Source organism: Myxine glutinosa, chromosome 5 (assembly GCF_964187855.1).
Source record: "Myxine glutinosa chromosome 5, kmMyxGlut1.1, whole genome shotgun sequence".
In the NCBI taxonomy this organism is placed as follows: Eukaryota; Metazoa; Chordata; class Myxini; order Myxiniformes; family Myxinidae; genus Myxine; species Myxine glutinosa.
In genome coordinates this window covers 198,572,197-198,595,010 of record NC_136265.1, presented here as the reverse complement: position 1 = coordinate 198,595,010, position 22,814 = coordinate 198,572,197, and the positions used below count along the sequence as shown (strand labels likewise).

The 22,814-nt window shown below is 45.4% G+C and overlaps 1 protein-coding gene across 1 annotated transcript in view; it reads right to left on the bottom strand.

Moving 5' to 3' along the window:
* POLG2 (DNA polymerase gamma 2, accessory subunit) overlaps nt 1–22,814 on the bottom strand; it is a 57,351-nt gene that overhangs the window by 11,368 nt on the left and 23,169 nt on the right. Inside the window, exons 3-7 of the mRNA XM_078779347.1 lie at nt 17,973–18,081; nt 6,600–6,699; nt 2,413–2,574; nt 1,765–1,902; nt 477–551 (exon numbers count right to left, since the gene is read on the bottom strand). Coding sequence (XP_078635473.1) covers nt 477–551; nt 1,765–1,902; nt 2,413–2,574; nt 6,600–6,699; nt 17,973–18,061 — 564 coding nt within the window. The 5' untranslated portion in view covers nt 18,062–18,081. The remainder of the gene's footprint in view (nt 1–476; nt 552–1,764; nt 1,903–2,412; nt 2,575–6,599; nt 6,700–17,972; nt 18,082–22,814) is intronic.

The window sequence follows — 22,814 nt, the reverse complement described above, 5'->3', positions numbered from 1 at the left end:
GAGCTCTAAAACATTGAAGCCATCGTCTCAGATGCCATCACATCAACTCCGATATCCCATAAACTACCACCCAAGGAATATTTGTATTCAGTATGATCGTCATTAAAGAAAAGAGGGAGAATGTGGGTAAATGTGAAATGGCTGTGTCATATATCTGTGTATGTGTGTACGTGTTTGGTTCCGTGTTTTGTGAAATACCATATGCCCTTGCGGCTTGAGCAGGATCACGCGAGATCTCACGAGAGTACATCACACATCGATAACCTGACGAATAAAGCAGTTATCTTAACGCCCCCTATGTCCCCCACAATACCCACCACCATCCCACACCCTCTCCCTGTGCCCCTCCACAATTTCCACCAACCGTGTGCCTGGACGGTGTCCATGCCGTATTTCCTCTGGAGAAATACAACTGATATATCAATAAATAGAAAATCCCCGATAAGTCATCAATTGAAAGGAAAAACAAAACCTACCAATCTGTCGTGAACATGCGACCGGCGTTTCATCTTCAATACCAACACCACCATCTTCACCAACACCATCTTCGTCTGAATCACTCGCACAAAGCTTGAAACGATACGGCTCTACAATTCCCACGAAAGTGTTTCAATCGCGACTTTTGCCTCCAATAGTTTCTTCAAAATCCCAATGATCCATTTCAATATACTGAGAACCTTCAGAGTCTCTAATGACAGAGGAATCAATCAGTATCGGAATATGAGCTCAGAATATGCCGTTTCTCTATGCAAGTCGCCATTTGGATCAATGTGAGTGAGATCATTACATGGCATCACTGGCAAAATCGAAAATCGACAATCAAAGGCTATTTTCGACACCTTCTGATTGGCCAAAAAAAAAAAAAAAAAAAAAACTAAGACAACGTTTAAAATGAGACTGTGATTATTGATTTTCAAAGGTTTTCAGAAAAAATAAATTTGCGTTTGGGTTCCCCTTTAAGAACACGAATGCACATCATTACAGTTTCATTTAAAATGCTTACAAATAAAAAATGCTGTAAACCATTGAAAAAAGGTTAGCTTTTATGTATGGAAGGAAAAGATGTCTGAGGTGTTCGGAATTCAAGTCAATCCTTTATTCCAACCTTTCCCCTTTTTTATGCTTGGGCTAAGGCTCACAATAGAGTGCGCACACACATGCGCACGCACGCACACACTCTCTCTCTCTGACGAGACAAACACTTAACACAGCCACTGGAGCTTTGGGGAAGTCCTGTCACTACCCTCACCTCCAGGGATACTCTGGGTACCGGCGACGTCATAACAATGGCGCCGCTTTTCTCACCGTACTCAGCGGGGCATTTCCTCAAGAAGAATTTCCTCCTTCCCGTGGATGCCAACCAATTGGGATTATCCGTGCTCTATCCTTTTCAAACAAGGAAGCAGCAAGTGCCATTTTTAAAGACTTTGGTACGACTCGAACCAGTCCAAACCGGATGGGTATTTTTTAGGAGACACCATCTCCTTACTGGATGGCCATTGGCTCTCTACGGGAGCTCATCCGCCCTTTGCCAGGTGTTGTTTTTGGTCCTGGCAGGTGTCACAGTCACCCTCCCCACTTGAGAAGCCAGTGTATGCCCACAAAAACCGCGAATGAGTGATGCATAGGGCCGCGAATGTCAAAGAAAGTCACATTTTGTAAAGCGCGAATACGTGGGGTCAGCGATTGTCAAGTCCGCGAATGTTGGGGTTTCACAGTATATCAAACTACCCTGACAATCCACGTGCATGTATGCAAACAAACCGTTGCGTTACTGGCACTTCTTCTGTCAAGGAGACCCCGGGGCTGGCAGGCGTCCAACAAAAGGGAAAACGTGCCTTGGTTGAGGCTTGCTGTTGCCGAGATGACATGAGGAATGATGCTGCGACGTCCATCGCGTCCCTGGCAGTGGAGATGCAAGAGTTTTCAACCAATTTGAAAAATCAGCAGGAATATCAAATGGGAAACTTGGAGAACCCATTTGTACAATATTAGTGGAGTGATATTTATTTAAAGTCAGGTTTCAAATTTCTCAACAAACTGGTATATTGTGATGCTGAAGGTACGAAATAAAAAAATTTAATGCTCAAAACTGTTAAAGATTTAACGTCTCTCGGCTGCAAAATCATTCAAGATGTTTACATTGGTCGGAGAACATTCATGGCCAAGGTCTTGCATCAAAAAATCAGAATTGGATTGGATTCTTGCGTCAAAAATTAAGGCAAAACGTCTCGGATGATTTTGCAGTCTCGATTGAATTGGCCGATGCCTTGCGCAGCCTGTACTGCTGATCACGTGTTTTCAGATGGGAAACCGTGCAATGGTTTCCTGTTTACAACTGAGACAAAGGTTATGTTGTTTGAGACTACAACAATAAAAAGCTGCTCAATAATAAACAGAAAAGGCGGTTACCTGCAGCTCATCTGAAGTCTCTCTGTGAAGGTATTCTTTTAAGTTCCCATGGTTCTGGACAGTCTCCAGCACTGTATTGCCCCAACACCCTTTGTACTCGATATTGAGGGATGATGTATTTTCTCCCTCAACCGCAACAAACTTTGAGGGTATGACAGAGAACTGAAAGCAGAAAGCATTGTGCAAATAAATTAATGACATTGTGAAATCGCAGCAGTGATTTCATACTGCAAGGTTTTGCCTGACTATAAATCGATAACCACAAGCAAAAATATTATCGACAGCACGAGAACAAACGTATATCATGCCTTTGGAAAACCCTTTAAATTATTTATTTTCTCCTAGACAAAGGCCTGACAGGATGCCGGTAACCTGGAGAGACGCACACTCCTCACCAAGCTGTTTAGCCTGGCGTTGAATCCCGACTCAGCTATAAACCGCCATCCTGGTGTTCCACAGGCAGGGTAATTCATCAACGCGAGCGCCATCCCTCAGGTGAACGTTAACCCGACAGCCCATCTGCTGCTGGCATTAGCTAGTGGATGTTAACGATCCCACTGTGTTCTTCGCAAAGAGCGGTTATAACCTATCGCTGGCACCCTGAACAAAATCCAGATTCCTGCCCTCACCTAATACAAATATCAGGCTTGACCAGCCGGTTTGTGAAAGACTTGAGCCAAGCTTCCCTTGGACAACCCTGTCAAGGCTGAAATGCCCCAAGGCAGTGTCTGGGCCCAGTCCTATTCCTGATCTTCATAAATGATGTCCGACTCTCTGAAAAATCCCCTTTATCTATTTGCTGTCGACTCCACACACTGCAGTAACATCTTTCAGACAGGCAGGCAGCAGCCTCTTCCCTCTTCAGACCTTGAAAAAAAAAATTGGCAAAAAAAAAAAAAAAAAAATGAAATCGGCCAAAAAATAAAATGAAATAGAAAAAAAAAAAATAATAATAATAATAATAATAATAATCTGTAAAAAAAATTCTGACAAGCTGGTCAAACACTTGGGAAAAGTCTTTCGATACTGACAAATCTCACACACCATCTCTCTCCAAAATGACCGTTTGGCAACCTCCTCTCCCCCACACCTACTCTTCACAATCCTCCGGAGGAAGTTAAGTCTTTGAAACATCTGGGTGTCACTATAAGCCATGATCTTTTAGGCAAACCACATTTCAAAGTTGGCCTCCAAAACCAGCCACAGACTGGGCATCCTCCATCATACAAAATCCTTCCTTGGCACACCTGAACTCCTATTCACCTATAAGGCCTCCACAGCTTGATGGAGTACTGCTCTCCCATATGGTTGGCTCCCCTGCCTCACACCTTGCTCAGCTTGATGCCATGCAAACTAAGGCCTTCAAGATCATTGGAATCTCCCACGATGAAGGCGAGTCTATGGGCCGATCACATTGCCATCGCAGACAGGTCGGTGGTCTCTTTATTCTCCCGCCTTATTTCTGGTCATGCACCCTTTGACCCCCATTTTTCTGCAGGGCTCACACAGTCCATCATCAACCATCTTCTGGTGAAATTTTCTAAATCCAGGATAACGGCTCACCTCCACTCATTTGTTCCTCTTTTTTTCCCCCAGCTGTGGAACAAACTTCCATATTCTCTTCAATTTCATTCTTCCCTCCAGGTCTTCAAGACAGCTGTTCACCAACATCTCAGATCATCCCAAATCCAAACTACTAAGGATCATCAACGGCGATCTTTTCTACCCTTGTAATCCCCCCCTGCCCCCCCCCCCCAACCATCCAAATTTTCAGTTTTCCCTCCCGAGAGTTACGTTCTGTATCTGTCTTGTTCACCCCAAGAATCCCCCCCTGCCCTCCATCCCTCCCCACATCCTTCGCTCGTCCAAGTCTCCCTCTATCGTGGTCTTAAACTTTGCTGTTGGTGTTCCCTCACCGGGCCGACGTGGTGTGGTGCTGACCGGGCCGCCGTGGTGTGGTGCTGACTGGGCCGCCGTGGTGTGGTGCTGACCGGGCCGCCGTGGTGTGGTGCTGACCAGGCCGACGTGGTGTGGTGCTGACCGGGCCGACGTGGTGTGGTGCTGACCGAGCCGACGTGGTGCTGACCGGGCCGCCGTGGCGTGGTGCCGACGGGGCCCCCGCAGCCGTGATGCCCCCTCCACCCCCCCCCCCCCCCCCCACCCCCCAGAATTTCCATGTTTTAAACGTTTCCCAGTTAGATTAGAATAGGTACACCGTATCCCTGCGTGTCGTAAGAGACGACTAAGAGGGTTGGCGTCAGGAAGGGCATCCGGCCATAAAAACATTGCCTCAAAAAGAGAACCATGACAATTACAACTACATATGGGCAGGGTACAGCCCGAAGTGGAGATCGGTTTCTGAGGTTTGGGACATGGAATGTCGGGACAATGACAGGGAGATCAGGAGAAGTGGTGGAAGTATTGGTCAGAAGAAGAGTGGACATATGTTGTGTGCAAGAGACGAGATGGAAGGGAAGTGGTGTGAGAATGGTGAAGGGTAGGCAGGGACAGAAATACAAGTTTGTGTGGCAAGGGTGCCCGGAGGGCGTGAATGGTGTTGGTGTCCTGTTTTCGGAGGAGTTTGTAGACAGTGTAGTGAGTGTGACTAGAGTGAGTGATAGGTTGATGATGGTGAAAATGATGATTGGAAAGCTCTTGGTGAACGTCATCTCGGTCGGAGCGATGAAGAGAAGGACAAGTTCTGGTGTGCGATAGAGAAGCTGATGGAAAACGTGAAAGATGAGGAAGTTGTTGTGGTAGGAGGAGACCTAAATGGACATGTGGGAAGCAGTATGGATGGTTTTGAGGGAGTTCATGGGGGTTACGGATATGGTGTGAGAAATGGAGAAGGTGAAAGGATTTTGGAGTTTGCTGATGGAGCTGATTTGTTGATTTGTAATACTCAGTTCCAGAAAGAGGATAATAAGCTTGTTACATACACGTCAGGTGGGTCGACGACAACCATTGACTACCTGATGGTGCGTAGGCGAGATAGGGGGCACCTCCGGGACACAAAGGTGATTTTTATTTTTATTTTTTTTGTTGTATACTGAATCGAGGCTCGTGAAAGAGCTAACATTTATTTCACAAACAAATCAACCAGACAAACAAAATATATAAAACGAGGGAGCGGAAGACAAGATGGGGAGAAAAGGGGAAGCACACAAACACAACATTTGAGAGCAGGGAGAAGTGTGGGAGGGAGAGGGCTTGGGGGGAGGAGGCGTGGGAAGGGGGGAGGGAGAGGTATACAACACAAGGGGACCAAAGACTTCCAGGACAGAAGTTGGAATTTCAAAAAAAAAAAAAGTGTAGGATTTTGCGTGAAATTAGCAGGGGTAGAAAAGATCAAGGTTTTGGATGGGGTAAGATAAGAGATGGTGGTGAACAGCTGTTTTAAAGACCTGGAGGGTGGAGTGGGATTGAAGAGAGTGAGGGAGTTTGTTCCAGAGGTGGGAGAAAAGAGGAATGAAGGAGTGAAGGTGAGCAGAAAGTCTTGATTTTGGCAGTTTAACCATAAGAGGGTTGCAGGCAGATCTTGTGCGACCTGTAGGAATATTTGCGGGACAGAGCCCAGAGAGAGCTGGGGGGGCAAGGCCAGAGAGGAGTCGGTAGAAGACGGAAAGACCACCAACCTGCCTGCGGTGAGTGAGTGAAAGGCCCTTGGAGTTAGCTTCATCGCACACATCACAATCCCATCACTGGTTGACAAGTTAGCGCAGTAACAGAATTTTTACCGAGCAGGACCTCTGGCCTTTGACCTCTTGACCACATAGTCAAATCCGTTTATCTTTACATCATTATACATCTATGTATCAAGTCTGACTTGGTTGCTTTCCACTGTTCTTAAGTTATCGCGGCAACAAAGACCTATCACGGACGCACGGATGGACGGACATGCCTCTGGCAAGCGACTTGGTCGGCGGAGGTATAAAATAATGCACAAAAACGTGGGAATAATCGTGGCGTTGAAGATGATTTTCCTTTGGACAAATGTAAGTAGTCACACTTCAATATCTCACAATTAGATCTGATCATTATTTAATTTTTCACATCACAATCTTGCATGAAAAAACAACACACTAAACAAGAGGGAGAATTACAGAGAATGTTCTGGCTGTGATCAGCTTTTTACTTTATATTATAAATATTCTGGGAACTCAAGGCCCAGTATTATAAATCCGTACCTTTTTCCACCAACGTAGGCGATGCCTTAAAAAGTAGTCAAACCACTGGTTTACTTTACTTGGGGAACAACACCACACGAGCAACAGCTGAGTATCCTCCCTGAAGCAGAATGAACAGGGCAAAATGGTGGAGGGGGAGGGGAGTGGGAAGGGAGGAGGAGGGGGGCAGGCAGAGGGAGGTGAAGGGTGAAAAGAAAGGGAAGATGAAGTGAATATCAACTTAAAGGAAACTAGAAAGCATCCCAAAATGCAAAGCACGTTCTAGTCTGCTTTGCAAGCTTAATCAAACTAGAATTGATGAAAACAGCCAAGAAAAAAGAAAATGTAAATTTTTATTATTTAGTGTTCTCGATACACTCATAAGAAAGGCTTTTTTCTCATCATAAAAATATTCTCTCAAAATAAAAGTTTCAAAGAAAATTGGAAGACAAAAGACAAATAAAAACACACCGAAGCTCAAATTGTAAACAAATAAAGAAGCACAGAAGCGATTTAAAAAAAAAACCCAGCCATCTCGCGCTTAGCAGCAGAGGATGGGCTGATAAAGCATGCATAAATGATAGAAAGAAAAAGAAAAAAGCAACGCATTGCAAGTACAGAGGAAAGAATATTTATATATCATTACGGGTTTGCTGGTTGGGTCACAAGTAGCCTCTCTGGGACCTGCATCACGACCTTTGACACTGAAGCCGACGAGCCACAGGTAATTATGTGGCACGATAGATTGCGAAGCAACCATGGATACTATCTGAGACGATTAACTTGGGGTCCTCACATCCAATTCCCACGTTACCTCCCTGGTAAGTTAACCACTTTCCTTCCCTGGTAAGATCCCAGGTAAGATAAAATACGGCCGAGTGTGACGGTTGCTAGTCTACAACCAAAACGAATCAGCGGCACAAAACTCCCATCTACGATTTACGCACTAGACCAATGGAGAAATGGACAATCCTGCAGGATGGAAATGAAAGGTATTGCTGAACAAAAGCACATATTTACAGCAATGCAATGTCACACAAGACTCTTACCCCTATACATGCAAGCCCCTTAGACAATCTTTGACATAAATCTACAGACATAGGCACCTCATTCATTCCGGGAAGTTAGACACATAAGGTTGATAGATAGAGAGGTACAGAAGGCGGGGCTTGTTGGTGATACCTCGCTCACCCAACGCAAGCCTATGGGTTTATGTGGTCCCAACATGAAAATGGGAGGAGGGAGGAAAGAAGAAAGGGTGGTGATGTAATGCGACATATGGAGAGAAATGCAGTGAATGCTTTGTAATGCGTAGAGGAAATCGTGAATGTGTCAGTACCCTTGCTCTCAGTGAGTCGAAGGGGAATCGTTGATAACTCTCTGTGCGTTCCAAATTAACAATTAGAAGTAGGGAAAGCAAGAGAAAGATTTTGTAAATCGGTGCGTCAGGGAAAGAGCTACATGGCAGGTTCAATCACTCACTCAAGAGCCCTTCTGCACCGTGGCTCGTGCTCACTCGGCTCGTTTTTGAAGGACTCCTTCAGTTCTGTTTCTGCTCCCGGGACGTACGCGACCCGGAATCATAAAGCCCCTGGCCGAGGTGTGGTCTGAGGACTGAGCAGCTCCCCGTGCAGCTCCCTGATTCACCCGCCAATGTTGTTAAGCTGCGCTCATTGGTTGTTCAGTGCATGTGCCCCACAGGACCGAGCGTCACCCAAGCACGATACAGGCACCATGTAACGCGAGTTTTGGATGGATATGCAATGTTTGTTTTGTAAAGCAAGTTGTTTGTGTATGGATGCGCTGTAAAGTAGTGCGGAGATGGAGGGAGATCAAGAGAGATGGGGAGAGAGAGATAAAAGACGAGTTACGAAGGGGAGCTATAACCTGCCACACAAACAATGCATTTCCCTGTCCACTGATAAAAGTGGAGAGGTAATCTAACTAAACAAAATGCTATGGATATATCTAAACTCCAGGGTTCCTTTATGTGTTGAATGTAACTCCCCGTGGTCTTCCAAACCTGCAACACTATAAGTATATGTATACGTATTACGTATACATACATACATACATACACACACACACACACACACACACACACACACACATATATATCTATATTATAATAGCCGTAGATGATTCTGTCTGTCTGTCTGTCTATCTGTTGGGTGTCTGTCCGGGGTGTGGCTTACTCGGTTTGCAGAGTAGCTCCACCCATAGCTCCACCCATTCTGGGAGAGGCTTCATATAAACAAATATCCACCATTTTATTAACTCGCATAGCTTTGAGTCCTGTTTTGTAGGCCCGTGGTGTCTTCCTCTCTCTCCCAGTTTTATTTCAAATCAAATTCGATAAATCATTTCATTTTTCACAGTCGCTAACATAGTTTTAGACTCGGTTGAAAAAAAACGGGAAGAAAATCCGATGAAAGTTGCCGTTTATAGAACGAAATGAATTCTCAAAGGCCTGTAACTTCAAGGCCATTGAGTCTCTCTCACGCCTTTATCTCCAATCTAACTCACCATATGATTTCATTTTTATCGATGGTTTTACTTTTAGACTCGGTGTCAGCAATAATTGAGAACAATCCACACACGCGGGAAAATGCAGAGATATATTTTTTAAAATCGCGTCATGGTGTATCATACACCGCCCAACATGACACCGCCGGCAATGTGTCGATATATATTAAAAATTCGCTTTTGCTTTTCCGTTATGATATATTACTATTTCGTTTGATGATAGTCGTCACAAAAACGTCAACAATGATGCCGACATATATTTCTTCGTTTTTATTTCATTCAACATATTAGCCGGAAGTAAAATATGTTTCAGGAAATTACCGAGAGATATTTCTTCGTTTTTTTTATTAGTTATGTGCGCATACACTTTAAATAGGTTTATTTGAAATCTTTAATTTTCCACAATATAATTTACTTGCCATTTATCATTTGATGATTACGAGACAAATTCCTCTTGAGGATCGTGACAATTCATGCGTTGCATGGAAACTTCCATTTCCAAAATGAATGAGACGATCGATGAAGAACGACTCGGTGTCACCAACGCGGGAAAATGCAGAGATATATTTTTTAAAATACACCATATCACCGCACAACACCGCCCAACAGCCAACAAGTATCATACACCGCCCAACAGCCAACGAGGATCATACACCGCCCAACATGACATAGACAGCAACATGTCGACATTATCGCTTTTTCTTTAAACCGAGTGAACCGAGCCGAACCGAATACACCGCGTGAATTCACCGAGCGAATTTCAGCCAATTCCACCTATTTCTTCGTTTTTATTTTATTCGTTACCAGCAGAAGTACCCAGCGTTGCCGGGCGGGGGAGGGGGGAAGGGCACGTACACTTTAAACATGTATATACATGTGGGACATGTGTACGTGTGTGTACGTGTGTGTGTGTGTGTGTGTGTGTGCGCGTGAATATGTGTGTGTGTGTATATATGTGTGTGTATGTGTATGTAGGCTAACCCCCGCTCTAGCAGGGAAAATGGCCTTAAAATGCATGTTGTTGTTGTATGTGTATATACATGTCTGTGTGTGTGTGTTTGTGTGTATATGTGTCTGTACGTGTGTGTGTGTGTGTCTGTTTTTGTGTGTGTGTGTGTGTGTGTGTCTGTTTTTGTGTGTGTGTGTGTGTGTGTGTGTGTGTGTGTGTGTGTGTGTGTGTGTGTGTGTGTGGAGATGTATATATGTGTATATATGTGTATATGTGGATACATATGTGTATACATATTTGCATATGTGCATATGTGTATATGTGTCTGTACGTGTGTGTGTGTGTGTGTGTGTGTGTGTGTGTGTGTGTGTGTGTGTGTGTGTGTGTGTGTGTGTGTGTGTGTGCATGTGTGTCGATGTACGTGTGTGTGTATGTGTATATGTGTGTGGGTGTATATGTGTGTGTGTGTGTATATGTAAACATGGGCCGGTGTGTGTGTAAAGTGTGAGGAGGTATTGGAGAGGAAAATGCAGAGATATATTTTTTTAAATCGCGCCATGATGATAAACGAAAATACACCGCCTAAAATAACAGTCGACATATATTTAAAATTCGCCATACACATCCATGCGGGAATCCCACGGGCATGGATGTGTGTGACATTTCGACATATTGAGTTACATGCTGCGCCTGCACATTCAGTTATATAAGATGGTTACTGGCAATTGATCACATCCACAAATGATGTAATCCACACAATTTATGTACTTTACATAACGTTAATAGGAATACATGCCCGTGTAGATGGGAATGACATATAATTCACCGAAAACGTTGAAGCAACCGCATAATATTACGGTGATGTTTAACTCTGAGAATAGTTCTAAATTTAAAAAACTTTCTTCTGATATTTGTGATTTATTTCAAACAAACTGTATTTCCCAGCTACACGGGCATGTATTCCTATTAACGTTATGTAAAGTACATAAATTGTGTGGATTACATCATTTGTGGATGTGATCAATTACCAGTAACCATCTTATATAACTGAATGTGCAGGTGCAGCATCTAACTCAATATGTCGAAATGTCACACACGTCCATGCCCGTGGGATTCCCACGGGTGACCCCGCTAGTATCTATATATATATATATATCTATATATATATCTATATATATATATATATATATATATATATATATATATATATATATATATATATATATATATATATATATATATACATATATATATATATATATATATATATATATATATATATATATATATATACACATATTGTTGCGGAGATGAGGACTGTATTTTTTTGATTGTGTGCTGTATTATTATTATTATTGTTTATTCTGCGCCCCCCTACCTCCGTAGCTGTGTAAAGGTGAAAGGGCATCCCATAATTAGTCCACAAGCATACACATCAGCCAAATAATAGAATGCCCCTGTTTGATAGTTATCTCTTATTCTGTGTTTTAGGGTAAGGCTGTGTCTCCCATTAATTGAAGTACTCCATTGCACCAGTGAAAGAGAATAGATCCCCTTTCATTCCCATCCCCAAAATCTCCATTCCCTTTTACATCCCCTTCCGTCATTGCCGGGCCTCGATTGCCAATTACCTCCCCTCCAATAACCGCCATTGACCACGAGGCAGGGTCGGAGAAGAAAGGCGTGTCTCCACCTCGTCATAGAGGGGAAGAGGGGCGTGCCGCCCGTCGTCATCAAGGGCGGAGCGAGAGGGTCGCGTGACCAACCAGGGCCGAGGTGAGCACACCGATGGGCGTGTCAGGAAGGCCGGCGGCTTGATCGCTGGAGGCGCTATAAAAGGCGCGCACGCAAGAAGCAAGAGAGAGAGTCGTGAGTTGGTCGTCAGTGGAGGACTCAGTCAGTAGAGTCAGAGTCAGTCAGAGAGAGTCGTGAGTTGGTCGTCAGTGGAGGAGTCAGTCAGTGGAGTCGGTGGTCAGCTGGTTGCGTTGGTTGCGGTGAGGAGTCGGTGGTGGTGGTCAGTTGGTTGCGTTGGTTGCGGTGAGGAGTCGGTGGTAAAGAGTGAACGAACGCACAATAAAGAGTTGAGGGTTTGGACCAGACGAGTCGGACAAGGCCTGGCAAAGCACGCGACGTCCACAGCAGCCACAACAGCAGCTTGGGGGCCGTGAAGGAACGGCGGCTGCTAAACGCGCCGGTTGTGCTGCAGGACCCCCTTGGACCTTCCTCTCCCTCCAGCCATCCACCTCCTGCCTTTCCACCCTTCTTGTGTACGTGAGTTTGTTTTGTTTGTTCTGTCCCTGGGTTAATTAAGTCTGTATAAGCTAATAATTGCACTGTGTCTCTGATCCTTCTGTATATTATTTTATTATCTTTCCTTCTCCTTGGTTACTTTGAGCATGTAAATAGTAGGAATAAATTTAGTAGTATTTCCAACCTTTTTGTCTTCTTCTTCTTCTTCACATCCGTGTCGCCTTTGTCTTTTCCCTATTGAATAGCTGCGGTGCGATCCGGCCAACGTTTGGGTGGAATCGGGTGAGTCGGGGATCCTGTAACGGTCGCGGTTGGACCATCCGCTCGGCCCATCATAACATCTAAACCGCGATCAGTAACAATATATATATATATATACATACATATATATATATATACATATATATATATATACATACATATATATATATACATACATATATATATATATATACATATATATTATATATATGTATATATATATACATATTGTAACGAATGTGGAAACGTTACAATGTGAACGTTACAAAAGTATGGTAACACCCTGTTAATGTAAATAATGGTCGCAGCCGACCTCCTAGTTAATTCCATGAAACTTACACGCAGGTCACGATATATCTTTTAAATAGTGTATTTCCTTATTCCATGTAGGCTAAATATGTGTTTCCCACTAGATTGACTTTGCATTGTATCAAACAAAATAAGCGTAGGCCCTTCCAATTTCCCCAAACATCTCCGCTCTCCAAAGTTCCTTTCAAAAGGGGAGTTGTTTTCAATCCCGCAGGCCGCCATTGCCCATGTGCTTTGAGTCGGAGAAGAAAGGCGTGTCTCCACCTCGTCATAAGAGGGAAGGAGTGAACCAGCCCTAACAGCCAATCAGCACCGTGGTGAGCGACCCGGTAGGCGTGCCCTCGGAGCCGGCGGCTTGATTTCGCCCGAGGTGATAAAAGCGACTGTAAGGGACTGCTTGATGAGATGACCTGGGAGATGAGCAAAGAGGCTGCACCAAGAGGAGTGGTGAGATGCGAAACGCTCCAAGCCAAAGAGGAGAGGTACTCGGCAAGGAAACCAGCTTTGGAGAGACGCGCTGAAAGGAGGGAGACGGCTCCACCACAAGAAGAGGAGCAGGTGTGCCGAACCAGCGCGTGACGTCTACCGCAGCGGATACGCGACGGAGGGTTTTCCCGCCAAAACCGCGAGGAATTGAGAGCTGCTGCCTCCCGACTTTGCCTCCCTCTCAAGCAATCCACCTCAAGCCCTACCTGCCTGCATTATCCCCTGTGTAAGTGTGAACGTCCTGTCCTGCTCGTTGTCTTGGGGTTAAGTAAAAATGAATAGTGTAAGTTAACGATTCGCTGTGTTACTGCTTCTTCCATCCATTGCTTGTGTGTGTATAATAAATCTGTTCTTCCTCCGTATTCTTCTTCTTCTTCTTCTTTTTCATTCTCTTTCGGTCGCTTTAGAGGTTTCCCGATTGAATATCTGTGGGGCGATCTGGTCAACGTCGGGTGGAATCGGGTTCTAATCGGGGAGTAACTGTTCGGACGCGGTTAAATACACCACCGCTCGGTCAATATAACATCTAAAGCCGCGTCTGTAACAATATACATATATATATTGTTACGGTTCGCGGTTAAGGATGTTGTTTGCCGAGCGAAGGCTCCGCGACCGAACAGTTGTTCCCCGACTCACCCGATTCACCCAGACGTTGGCCGTATCGCGCCACAGCTATTCAATCAGGGAAAAGACAAAGACGACGGATGTGAAGAAAAGGAATAAGAAGACGAGAAAAGGGTTGAAAATACTACTAAATTTATTTACTATTTACAGGCTCAAAATAACCAAGGAGAAGGAAAGATAAGAAAATAATATACAGAAGCTTTTAGAGACACAGGGAAAATACTAGCTTATACAGACTTAATTACCTACCCAGGACAGAACAAACAAAGACGACTCACACGGGGAATGATGATAGGAATTGGCTGGAAGGAGAGGAAAGTCCAATTTGTTCGGCAGCACGAATCGGCGCGTTCGGCAGCCGCCGTCCCTTCGCGGCCCTGCTCCAAACTGCCGTCCAGGCCCCAAACGGCTGTCGAGTCTTGTTGCTGCTGTAGACGCTGCTGCTGGCGAGCAAGGTGACGAATAGCAGGCTTTGTGCTTCCCTGGATGATCTTCTGCTTTTGGCCCTCACGACTCAGCCCTGCTCTGACGACCCAGCTCTTTCCTGTCCACCTCACCACGCAGCTCAGCTCAGCCTTTTAGCTCATCTCTTGGACTCATCTGCTTGTCTGCTTAGGGAGCGTCCCGCGGCGGGTTATATAGGCCCCGCCCTTCACCCTTTGCGAACCTCCCCCAAGCATTCTCTCTCCGCCCTCTCAAGCCAAACCCCTCGTTCTGGGTTGGATGAGCGGGGCCGACTTACTCCTCCCCTCTATGACGAGGTGGAGACCCGCCTTTCTTCCCCAACCCTGCCTCGTGGTCAATGGCTGCTTTGGAGGGGATGTAATTGCCAAATTGAGGCTTGGCCATTACGAAAGGGGAAATGGAGGTTTTTGGGAATGGGAATGAAGGGAATCTATCTCTTTTACTCGGTGCAATGGAGTGTCATGTTAATGGACAACAAGGCCTTACTCTAAAACACATAATAAGATATAAGCTACTGAACAAGGGTTTTATCGGGTCCTGCAATGTGGTGTTTCATGGAATAACTACCGGGGCGCCCTTTTTACTTTTACACAACACTGGAGGCAGGAGGCGCAGAATAAACAATAATAATAATAAAGCACACAATAAAAAAATACAGTCCCCATATCCGCAACAATATATATATATATATATATATATATATATATATATTTATATATATATATATATAGTTACGTTTGTGGGGGTAGGCATGAAATACCTTTGGAAAGTAGGAATGTGTAGGTTTTAGTATAGACCATGTGACGCAAAGAAGAAGAAGCCCATCTCAATGTACATAAGCAGGGTAAATGTTCAGGTAAGAGTGTTTGCGTGTCTTTGCACAGGGGGTGGAGCTTGTTTTATCTAGATAGGGATTAATAATAATTCCCAGTATGTATTGCCTCCCTGTGATTTTTCTCTTCATTTTATTTTATCAAAAAGGGCCACCATTACAACAACCATACTCCCCCCAAGAACCCAGAAACTCCTGGTTTCCCTCATGGCTGCCGGACGGGTCGGGTCATGCCATTCGACGCCGCCCGATCACCGGTCGGCATTGTTTAACGTCAAAATTAGGGCAGTATCTGATCGCCTTCGAGCCTCCGACCTTCGTAATGTCGGAAAATGGGACCAGGGAATAGGTGCGATGCCCAACCAGGTCTGGATACAAATATTAATGGAACAATTGGGGGGAAAATTTGATGCCTAAACTAATAAAATTAAGGAACAAATGGAATGAATGGAGGGCAAAATGGATGTCCATACTGAACGAATGATGGCCATTATGGATGAATGCAAGGAGAGATGAAGGGAAAGATGTATGGAATGAGTGCCCAGCGAGAGCAAACGAGTGAAACAAAGGAAGAAATAAAGAATGAATTGAATGGACAAATTAATGGAAGGGAGGAAAAAAATGATGGATTGAAGGGGGAATTAGAGGAAATGAATAACAACAGCGAACAATGGAAGGGACAAATCAATGGAATGGAAAACAAAATTGATCAAATGGGGGCACAGGAGAGGAAATGTTTGTTGGAAGAGGACAGAGAAGGCTGTCACACCTGCGTGAATGCCTGAATGCGACAACAGGTAGAGGAATAGGGACTCTTTAAACAACAGGAAGCTGAATTGGCTGAGGAGGTAAAGAAATTGGAGGCTCGTGTGGCACGGCAAGAGCGCATTTTTTTTTTGGGGTTTGTTTTTGTATACAGAATCGAGGCTCGTGAAAGAGCTAACATTTATCAAACAAACATCAAACAAACAAAATATATAAAAAGGGGAGCGGTAGACAAGATGGGGAGAGAAGGGGAAGCACACAAACACAACATTTGAGAGCAGGGACATCGGGAGATGTGTGGGAGGGAGAGGGCTTTGGGGGAGGCAGGATAGGTATAAAACGCAAGAACACCAAGGACTTCCAGGAAAGAAGTTGGTATTTCAAAAAAGTGCATTTGGGGTGAAATTAGCGGGGGTAGAAAAGATCAAGGTTTTGGATGGGGGAAGATAAGAGATGGTGGTTACAGCTGTTTTAAAGACCTGGAGGGAGGAGTGGGATTGAAGAGAGTGAGGGAGCTTGTTCCAGAGGCGGGAGAAAAGAGGAATGAAGGAGTGAAGGTGAGCAGAGAGTCTTGATTTTGGCAGTTTAACCATAAGAGGGTTGCAGGCAGATCTTGTGCGACCTGTAGGAATATTTGGGGGACAGAGCCCAGAGAGAGCTGGGGAAGCAAGGCCGGAGAGGAGTCGGTAGAAGATGGAAAGACCACCAACATGCCTGCAATGAGTAAGTGAAAGGCCCTCGGAGATAGCGTCATCGCGGGAGATTCCAATGATTCTGAAGGTAACGACTTGTTGGTAGGTAACGTGGTAGGTACGTAGGTAGGTGTTGGTAGGTAACGACCTGTGGGGGCCACAATTGATTGGGGATGGAGTGAATGAAATGATACAGGAGCAGCTGAGCACTTTGGACAACACCTTCAAGGTAGGGTTTGCTCGGGTCCAACAGAGTCCGGGAGATGAGGTGAGTCGCTCCGTTAAATATCCCCAAGATGAGACGAAGGTGACCCAGGGTACCCTCACCACGAACCACAATTGGGCACAGGAGATTCCAAAATGAAATAACTAGCTGGGGAGGGGAGGGAGTGGGGGATGGAGGGGGTGTTTTGGCCCCGAGCTGGATTCGGACATGGGGGAGTCGGAAATAGAGCCTTGGAAAAAGTGATTCCCATAGTGAATTGGACGTACTGGCAAGCCGGGATTATCGCCGACATTCGCAGGACTTGCCTCGCCATTTCCAGGATTTTCATGGACCTTCGTGGATTATTGTCAACATTCTCGGGATTTGTCTCACCATTTGAGTTTTGTTTCTCTCTATTCGTGGATTTTCTCGACTCGGGACTCTATCCCCCCTTTTTCCATTGTAACAATGCCCCGCTATTCGCGGTTTCGCAATTCACGGATTTTCCAGGAACGTATCCCCCGTGAAACGCGGGGTCCCACGGTATATCAATCGTGGAACAAAATTAGAGGAAAGGAGATGACGCGTTGAAGACCAACCAATGTGTGATAACACCTTAGTCCATCATTTCACACCATGCACAAAGCATGCCAGGATCAAGGTTCAGCCATCAGTCAGAAGACTTATGGCAAGTGTTTCGGAAATAATTGTTTAATACATGGAACATTTTGTGAACACGGGAACCCAATCACTGCACAATATTATTGTGAATCGTTACACAATGAAGTGAGAAAACCAAAAATGGATGGCCAGGTATGCCGTCGAAGTGTCACTTATGTGACCGCAATTAGCATGATAATGCCCACCCCTCACAAGGACAATGTGACCATTAGTGCTCTAGCAGAGGTGGTTTTAGAAGTTTAAAATAACCACCCATACAGTCCAGACTTGTACTTCTTTATAATACAAAATTGCAAGTTTATGAGGTTTGAGCTCTGTATAAGTATCTGTATGCAAACATTTTATTAACCTCGTGTTCCCACCAGAATTCTGCTTCCAACAACATCCGATCTCTGCCAAACCGAAGGGTAGTTTGCGATTTGTGAGCTCCGATACCATGGCATAATGTTGCAGGATCCCTGTGTGAAAAAGCCAAGAGGGCACCCAAACAGACAAACAAACACAAATTAATGTGGATAATGACCGTCAGCTACAACGACATGGCTATTGTAAAACCGTTACACCAATTGTTTTTAAAAAAAACAAATAACAGCACACAACAATGAACAAAATAAATGCAAGATCAAATTTGAAACACCAGCAATGCATTCTTCAGTACTTTTATAGAAAACTAGCAGAAGTACCCAGCGTTGCCGGGCGGTACAGGGGGAAAGGGGAGGAGAGGGGGGGGGGGAAGGGGAGCGGAGGGGGGGGAAGGGGAGGGGAAGGGGTGAAGAGGAGGGAAGGGGGAGGGAGGGGGAAAGGGGGAGGAATGGGGGGTAAGGGGAGAGGGTGGGGGAAGTAGGGGGGGAAGCGAAGGGGAGGGGTGGATAGGAGGGAAGGGGGAGGAGGAGGCAGAAGAGGGGAGGGGGAGAGGAGGGAAGGGGGAGGGGGAGGCAGTAGAGGAAGGGGGTTCATATATATATGCTTGAAAAGGCTTAGGCACTATCAAGGGGTTTTTTTTTTAATAATAATAATAATAATGCATTTATTTTATATAGCGCTTTTCAGGAAGCCCAAAGACGCTTAAAAACTCCAAAAAAACGATATTCACCCCCCTCCCCCCCCCCCCCCCCCCCCCCTAAACCACTCCTAGGCACTCACTGATGAACCGCTGAAAGTTTGACGAAGTTCCGTTCAACCATCTCTGAGAAAAATGGCGACACACAGACCAACATCTCTCTTATATAGTAGATTGCAATAGGCCGATACAACTTCATCGATCTCGGGAAGATGGGTGGGGGGGGGGGGGGGGGTCAGGAGCTCCCACAACCAGGTAGTAAATATTTCCCGAGCTGAGAATATCGGCTTTAGGAATGTTAGGAAGTTTAGATACCATGTTAGGAAGTTTGTTTTGGATCATTATCTTATTTGAAAATGAATACTCTTCCGATTAAACGATTTCCTCGAGGAACTAACTACATGGTGCTGCAGTATCTGCTTGTACTTCTATTCTGTTAGCATCCCATTGATGTTAACAGGTTTTCCTACACCACACGCTGAGATAAAACCACAGACATTCACAGAGCCTTCCCCGTGTTTAACAGTTGGTGGCAAACATTGTGTCGTAATGTCCTCCAGGTCTTTGGCAAACAAACTGGCATTCTTAGATCCACAAAAGTTCAAACTTCAATTCATCAGAACAGTGTACCCGATTCCATTGTTCAGTCGCCCAATCTTGACATTTCCTTGCAAATTTCACTCTTTTCACCTTATTCTGTGGGCTTAGCAGTGGTTTCTTTGCTGCAACTCTGCCATGGAGACCTGCTGCAATCAGACCTCTGCTCACACTTCTGGACGAGATGTTAACGTTCAGGCCTGCCCTCATTTCATTTGTCAGATGCTGATTTGACTTTCTTCTACTGCATAAGCTGAGCAACTTCAACTGCTCGTTATGCCTTGGGGAGCGGTTCTTCTGGGTCTTTTCTTGTCTTGTACCAAAGCCAGGATCTTTCAGGCCTTGCAAAGTGTACCTCACACCATTGGAGGAGATTACCTGCTATTTTCTTCATCACGTGCCCTTCTTCTCGTAGAGTTTGGATCTTCACACGATTATTTTTACTATACGTTGTTGGAGATGCATACTGTATTTGTTTAGGACCTCAGCTCTGTTTCCAGGAGCTGTGGTGCGTTTGATAGAGACACGTCATGGCTGACCTCACGTTGCCCGAGTGTCATCAATCATCAAGTTGAATAAAGTTGTTAACTTAATTTCGACTCCGTGAGCATTCAGCACCTTTTACAGACAACACAATCACGATTCACAACATGTACACAATCACCATTGAAACCTCAGCTGCCTACCATTCCTGCCAATATTAATTTACCCCTCTATCCCCAATGCAAATATGCACCTATCTAGCTCAAATTTAAACCTAAATACTGTTTCTGCTGCCACTACCTTTTCAGGGAAACCATTCAATGCAATAACTAGATTGATAGCTTGTAGAGCCATAGCTTGAGGGTAAAGAGGATGAGAGCTAAGATAGTTTTAAGGCAGGAGTCTTTCAGTCAGAGAGTGGTTAATGCATGTAATGGTCTCCCCGGAAAGGTTGTGGCAGCGGAGAGGGTGGATAAGTTTAAACAGGATTTAGATAGGTACCTGGATGCATTGGACCGAGGGATATGGGGATTGAAAAGTAGCCTCGGGAATCCTACGGTAAAGCCTAGCAAGTACGGAGGATAATAGAGAACAGTGGATCCAGGAAAGGGGCCGTGATCAAACGGTTCGGACAGGACGAGACACTAAACTCCCTTTTGGCACAACATTTAATAAAACAACGCAAAGATGGCGGCAATCAACTCGCTCACACGAGCCATCAGCAAGAAGCTGGAGCTGGAAGTCTCCTCCCTTTCCGGTGCAAATTATACGAGAAAAAAGTAAGAATTACAGGCTCGCACTACACCAACATGGCATCGACATATTGCAAGAAAACATTCATAAGCAAAGCAGGAAACATTCACGTATATCGTACACATAGTATCAGAGACTTTCTAACAGCCACCCCCAAATTTGTGGAATAAATTTGTCAAAGGGGGAAGTCTCAGTCCATTCACCCCTCACCCATCATCCTCAAGCTTCGAAAGCCGGATCAATTTAGCAAGTGGTCGAACATAGTTCTTGCCACGAACTTGAACGCTGGCAGTTCGAGCTCGGCCATCTGAGCCCGGAAAGGTCTCCATGACCTTACCAACTGGCCACTGGGCACGAGGCAGCTGGGAATCGACGATCAGCACCACACCACATCGTCCGTGGTCAACTCCGGACTCTCTTTTTGCCACTTCTGTCGAAGCTGGAGACTGGGGAGGTAATACTTAATAAATAAAAAATAAAAAAACCACCTTTAGAGGCCATTTTCCCCGCAAAGCGGGGGTTGGCCTTTTTCGGGGACCGTGGTTGTTGTTGTTTTTCGGTCCCCTTTTTTTTGAAGCAATGTTTTACAGTAATACTTAATAAAGTTGGACCAAAATTGATCGGCAAGGATTTGGCTGTGATGCCAGCGACTGCGTCCGAGGAGCAGGTAGCGATACACCACTTGAGGTAGCGATGCATCACGACGTCCCATCAGTAGCACAGAGGGAGTAACAGGATCAATATCGGCTACGTCTGACGATACATAACCCAAAGGCTTGGAGTTGAGGATGCCCTCAACTTCAATGAGGACCGTGCGCAGCACAGGCTCCGTCACAGTACGGGTTCCAACTACGACCCGTAGGCTGTTCTTCACCGACCTGATTTCTGGCTCCCATATTCCGCCAAAATGTGGTGCATTGGGCGGGTTGAAGCGAAAGCTCACTTGCTGGTTGGCGAGACGCTGGGCGAGAACAGACTCAAGGGCAGAGAAAGTTTGACGAAGTTCGGCATCTCCCCCTCGGAAGTTGGTGCCTCCGTCCGATAAGATCTCGTGAGGTTTCCCTCTACGGGCGATGCAGCAACGGACAGACATTAGGAAGGCATCAGCATCAAGGCCCTCCAGGAGGTCCAGATGTACGCTGCGGGTAGTGAGGCACTTGAAGATTATACCCCAGCGCTTCTCCGTTCATCTGCCAATTTTTATGGTGAAAGGACCGAAGCAGTCCACTCCAGTAGAGTAGAAGGCAGGCTTGTATAGTCATAACCGAGCAGGGGTAGATCAGCCATCCTTGGCACCTCTGGATTGGCACGCCATCTTCGGCACCCGTGGCATTGATGTTGGTGTCGACGAATAGCCTCTCGACCTCGCAGAATCCCGTACTTGCGACGTACTTCAGCGAGACTTCTCTCCGGACCACAGTGAAGCAGTTGGTCATCACATTCTTGAATGAGGAGCTTGGTTACTGGATGATGAGGATCTAAAACAATAGGATGCACAGCATCTTGTGTAAGGACATCCGCACAGCGTAGTCTTCCTCCTACTCTGATGTGACCAAGGCTACAGTCATATTCAGGTGAGAGATGCCAGTCGACCTCTGATGGCTAAATCCCTACCCGTGGCAAGTATCTGGACTTCGTCCAGAAAACTATTGTGCTGTGAGCGTTGAAGCAGAAGATTCTCTATCTCCCCACGCTGGTGAGCACCTAAGGTAGGATAGTCTTGATCGTAGGCCACCCCGTTGGGACACAGCTGTGCAGCCACAACCAGAGCGTTCCAAATCTTCTTTTTTTTTTCTTTTTTTTTTGTATACTGAATCGAGGCTCGTGAAAGAGCTAACATTTATTTCACAAACAAATCAACCAGACAAACAAAATATATAAAAAGAGGGAGCGGAAGACAAGATGGGGAGAGAAGGGGAAGCACACAAACATAACATTTGAGAGCAGGGAGATGTGTGGGAGAGAGAGGCCGTGGGGGGAGGAGGCGTGGGAAGGGGTGGGGGGGGGGGGTGGGAGAAGTATAAAACACAAGGACACCAAGGACTTCCAGGACAGAAGTTGGTATTTCAAAAAAGTGGATTTGGGGTGAAATTAGCGGAGGTAGAAAAGATCAAGGTTTTGGATGGGAGAAGATAAGAGATGGTGGTGAACAGCTCTTTTAAAGACCTGGAGGGTGGAGTGGGATTGAAGAGAGTGAGGGAGTTTGTTCCAGAGGCGGGAGAAAAGAGGAATGAAGGAGTGAAGGTGAGCAGAAAGTCTTGATTTTGGCAGTTTAACCATAAGAGGGTTGCAGGCAGA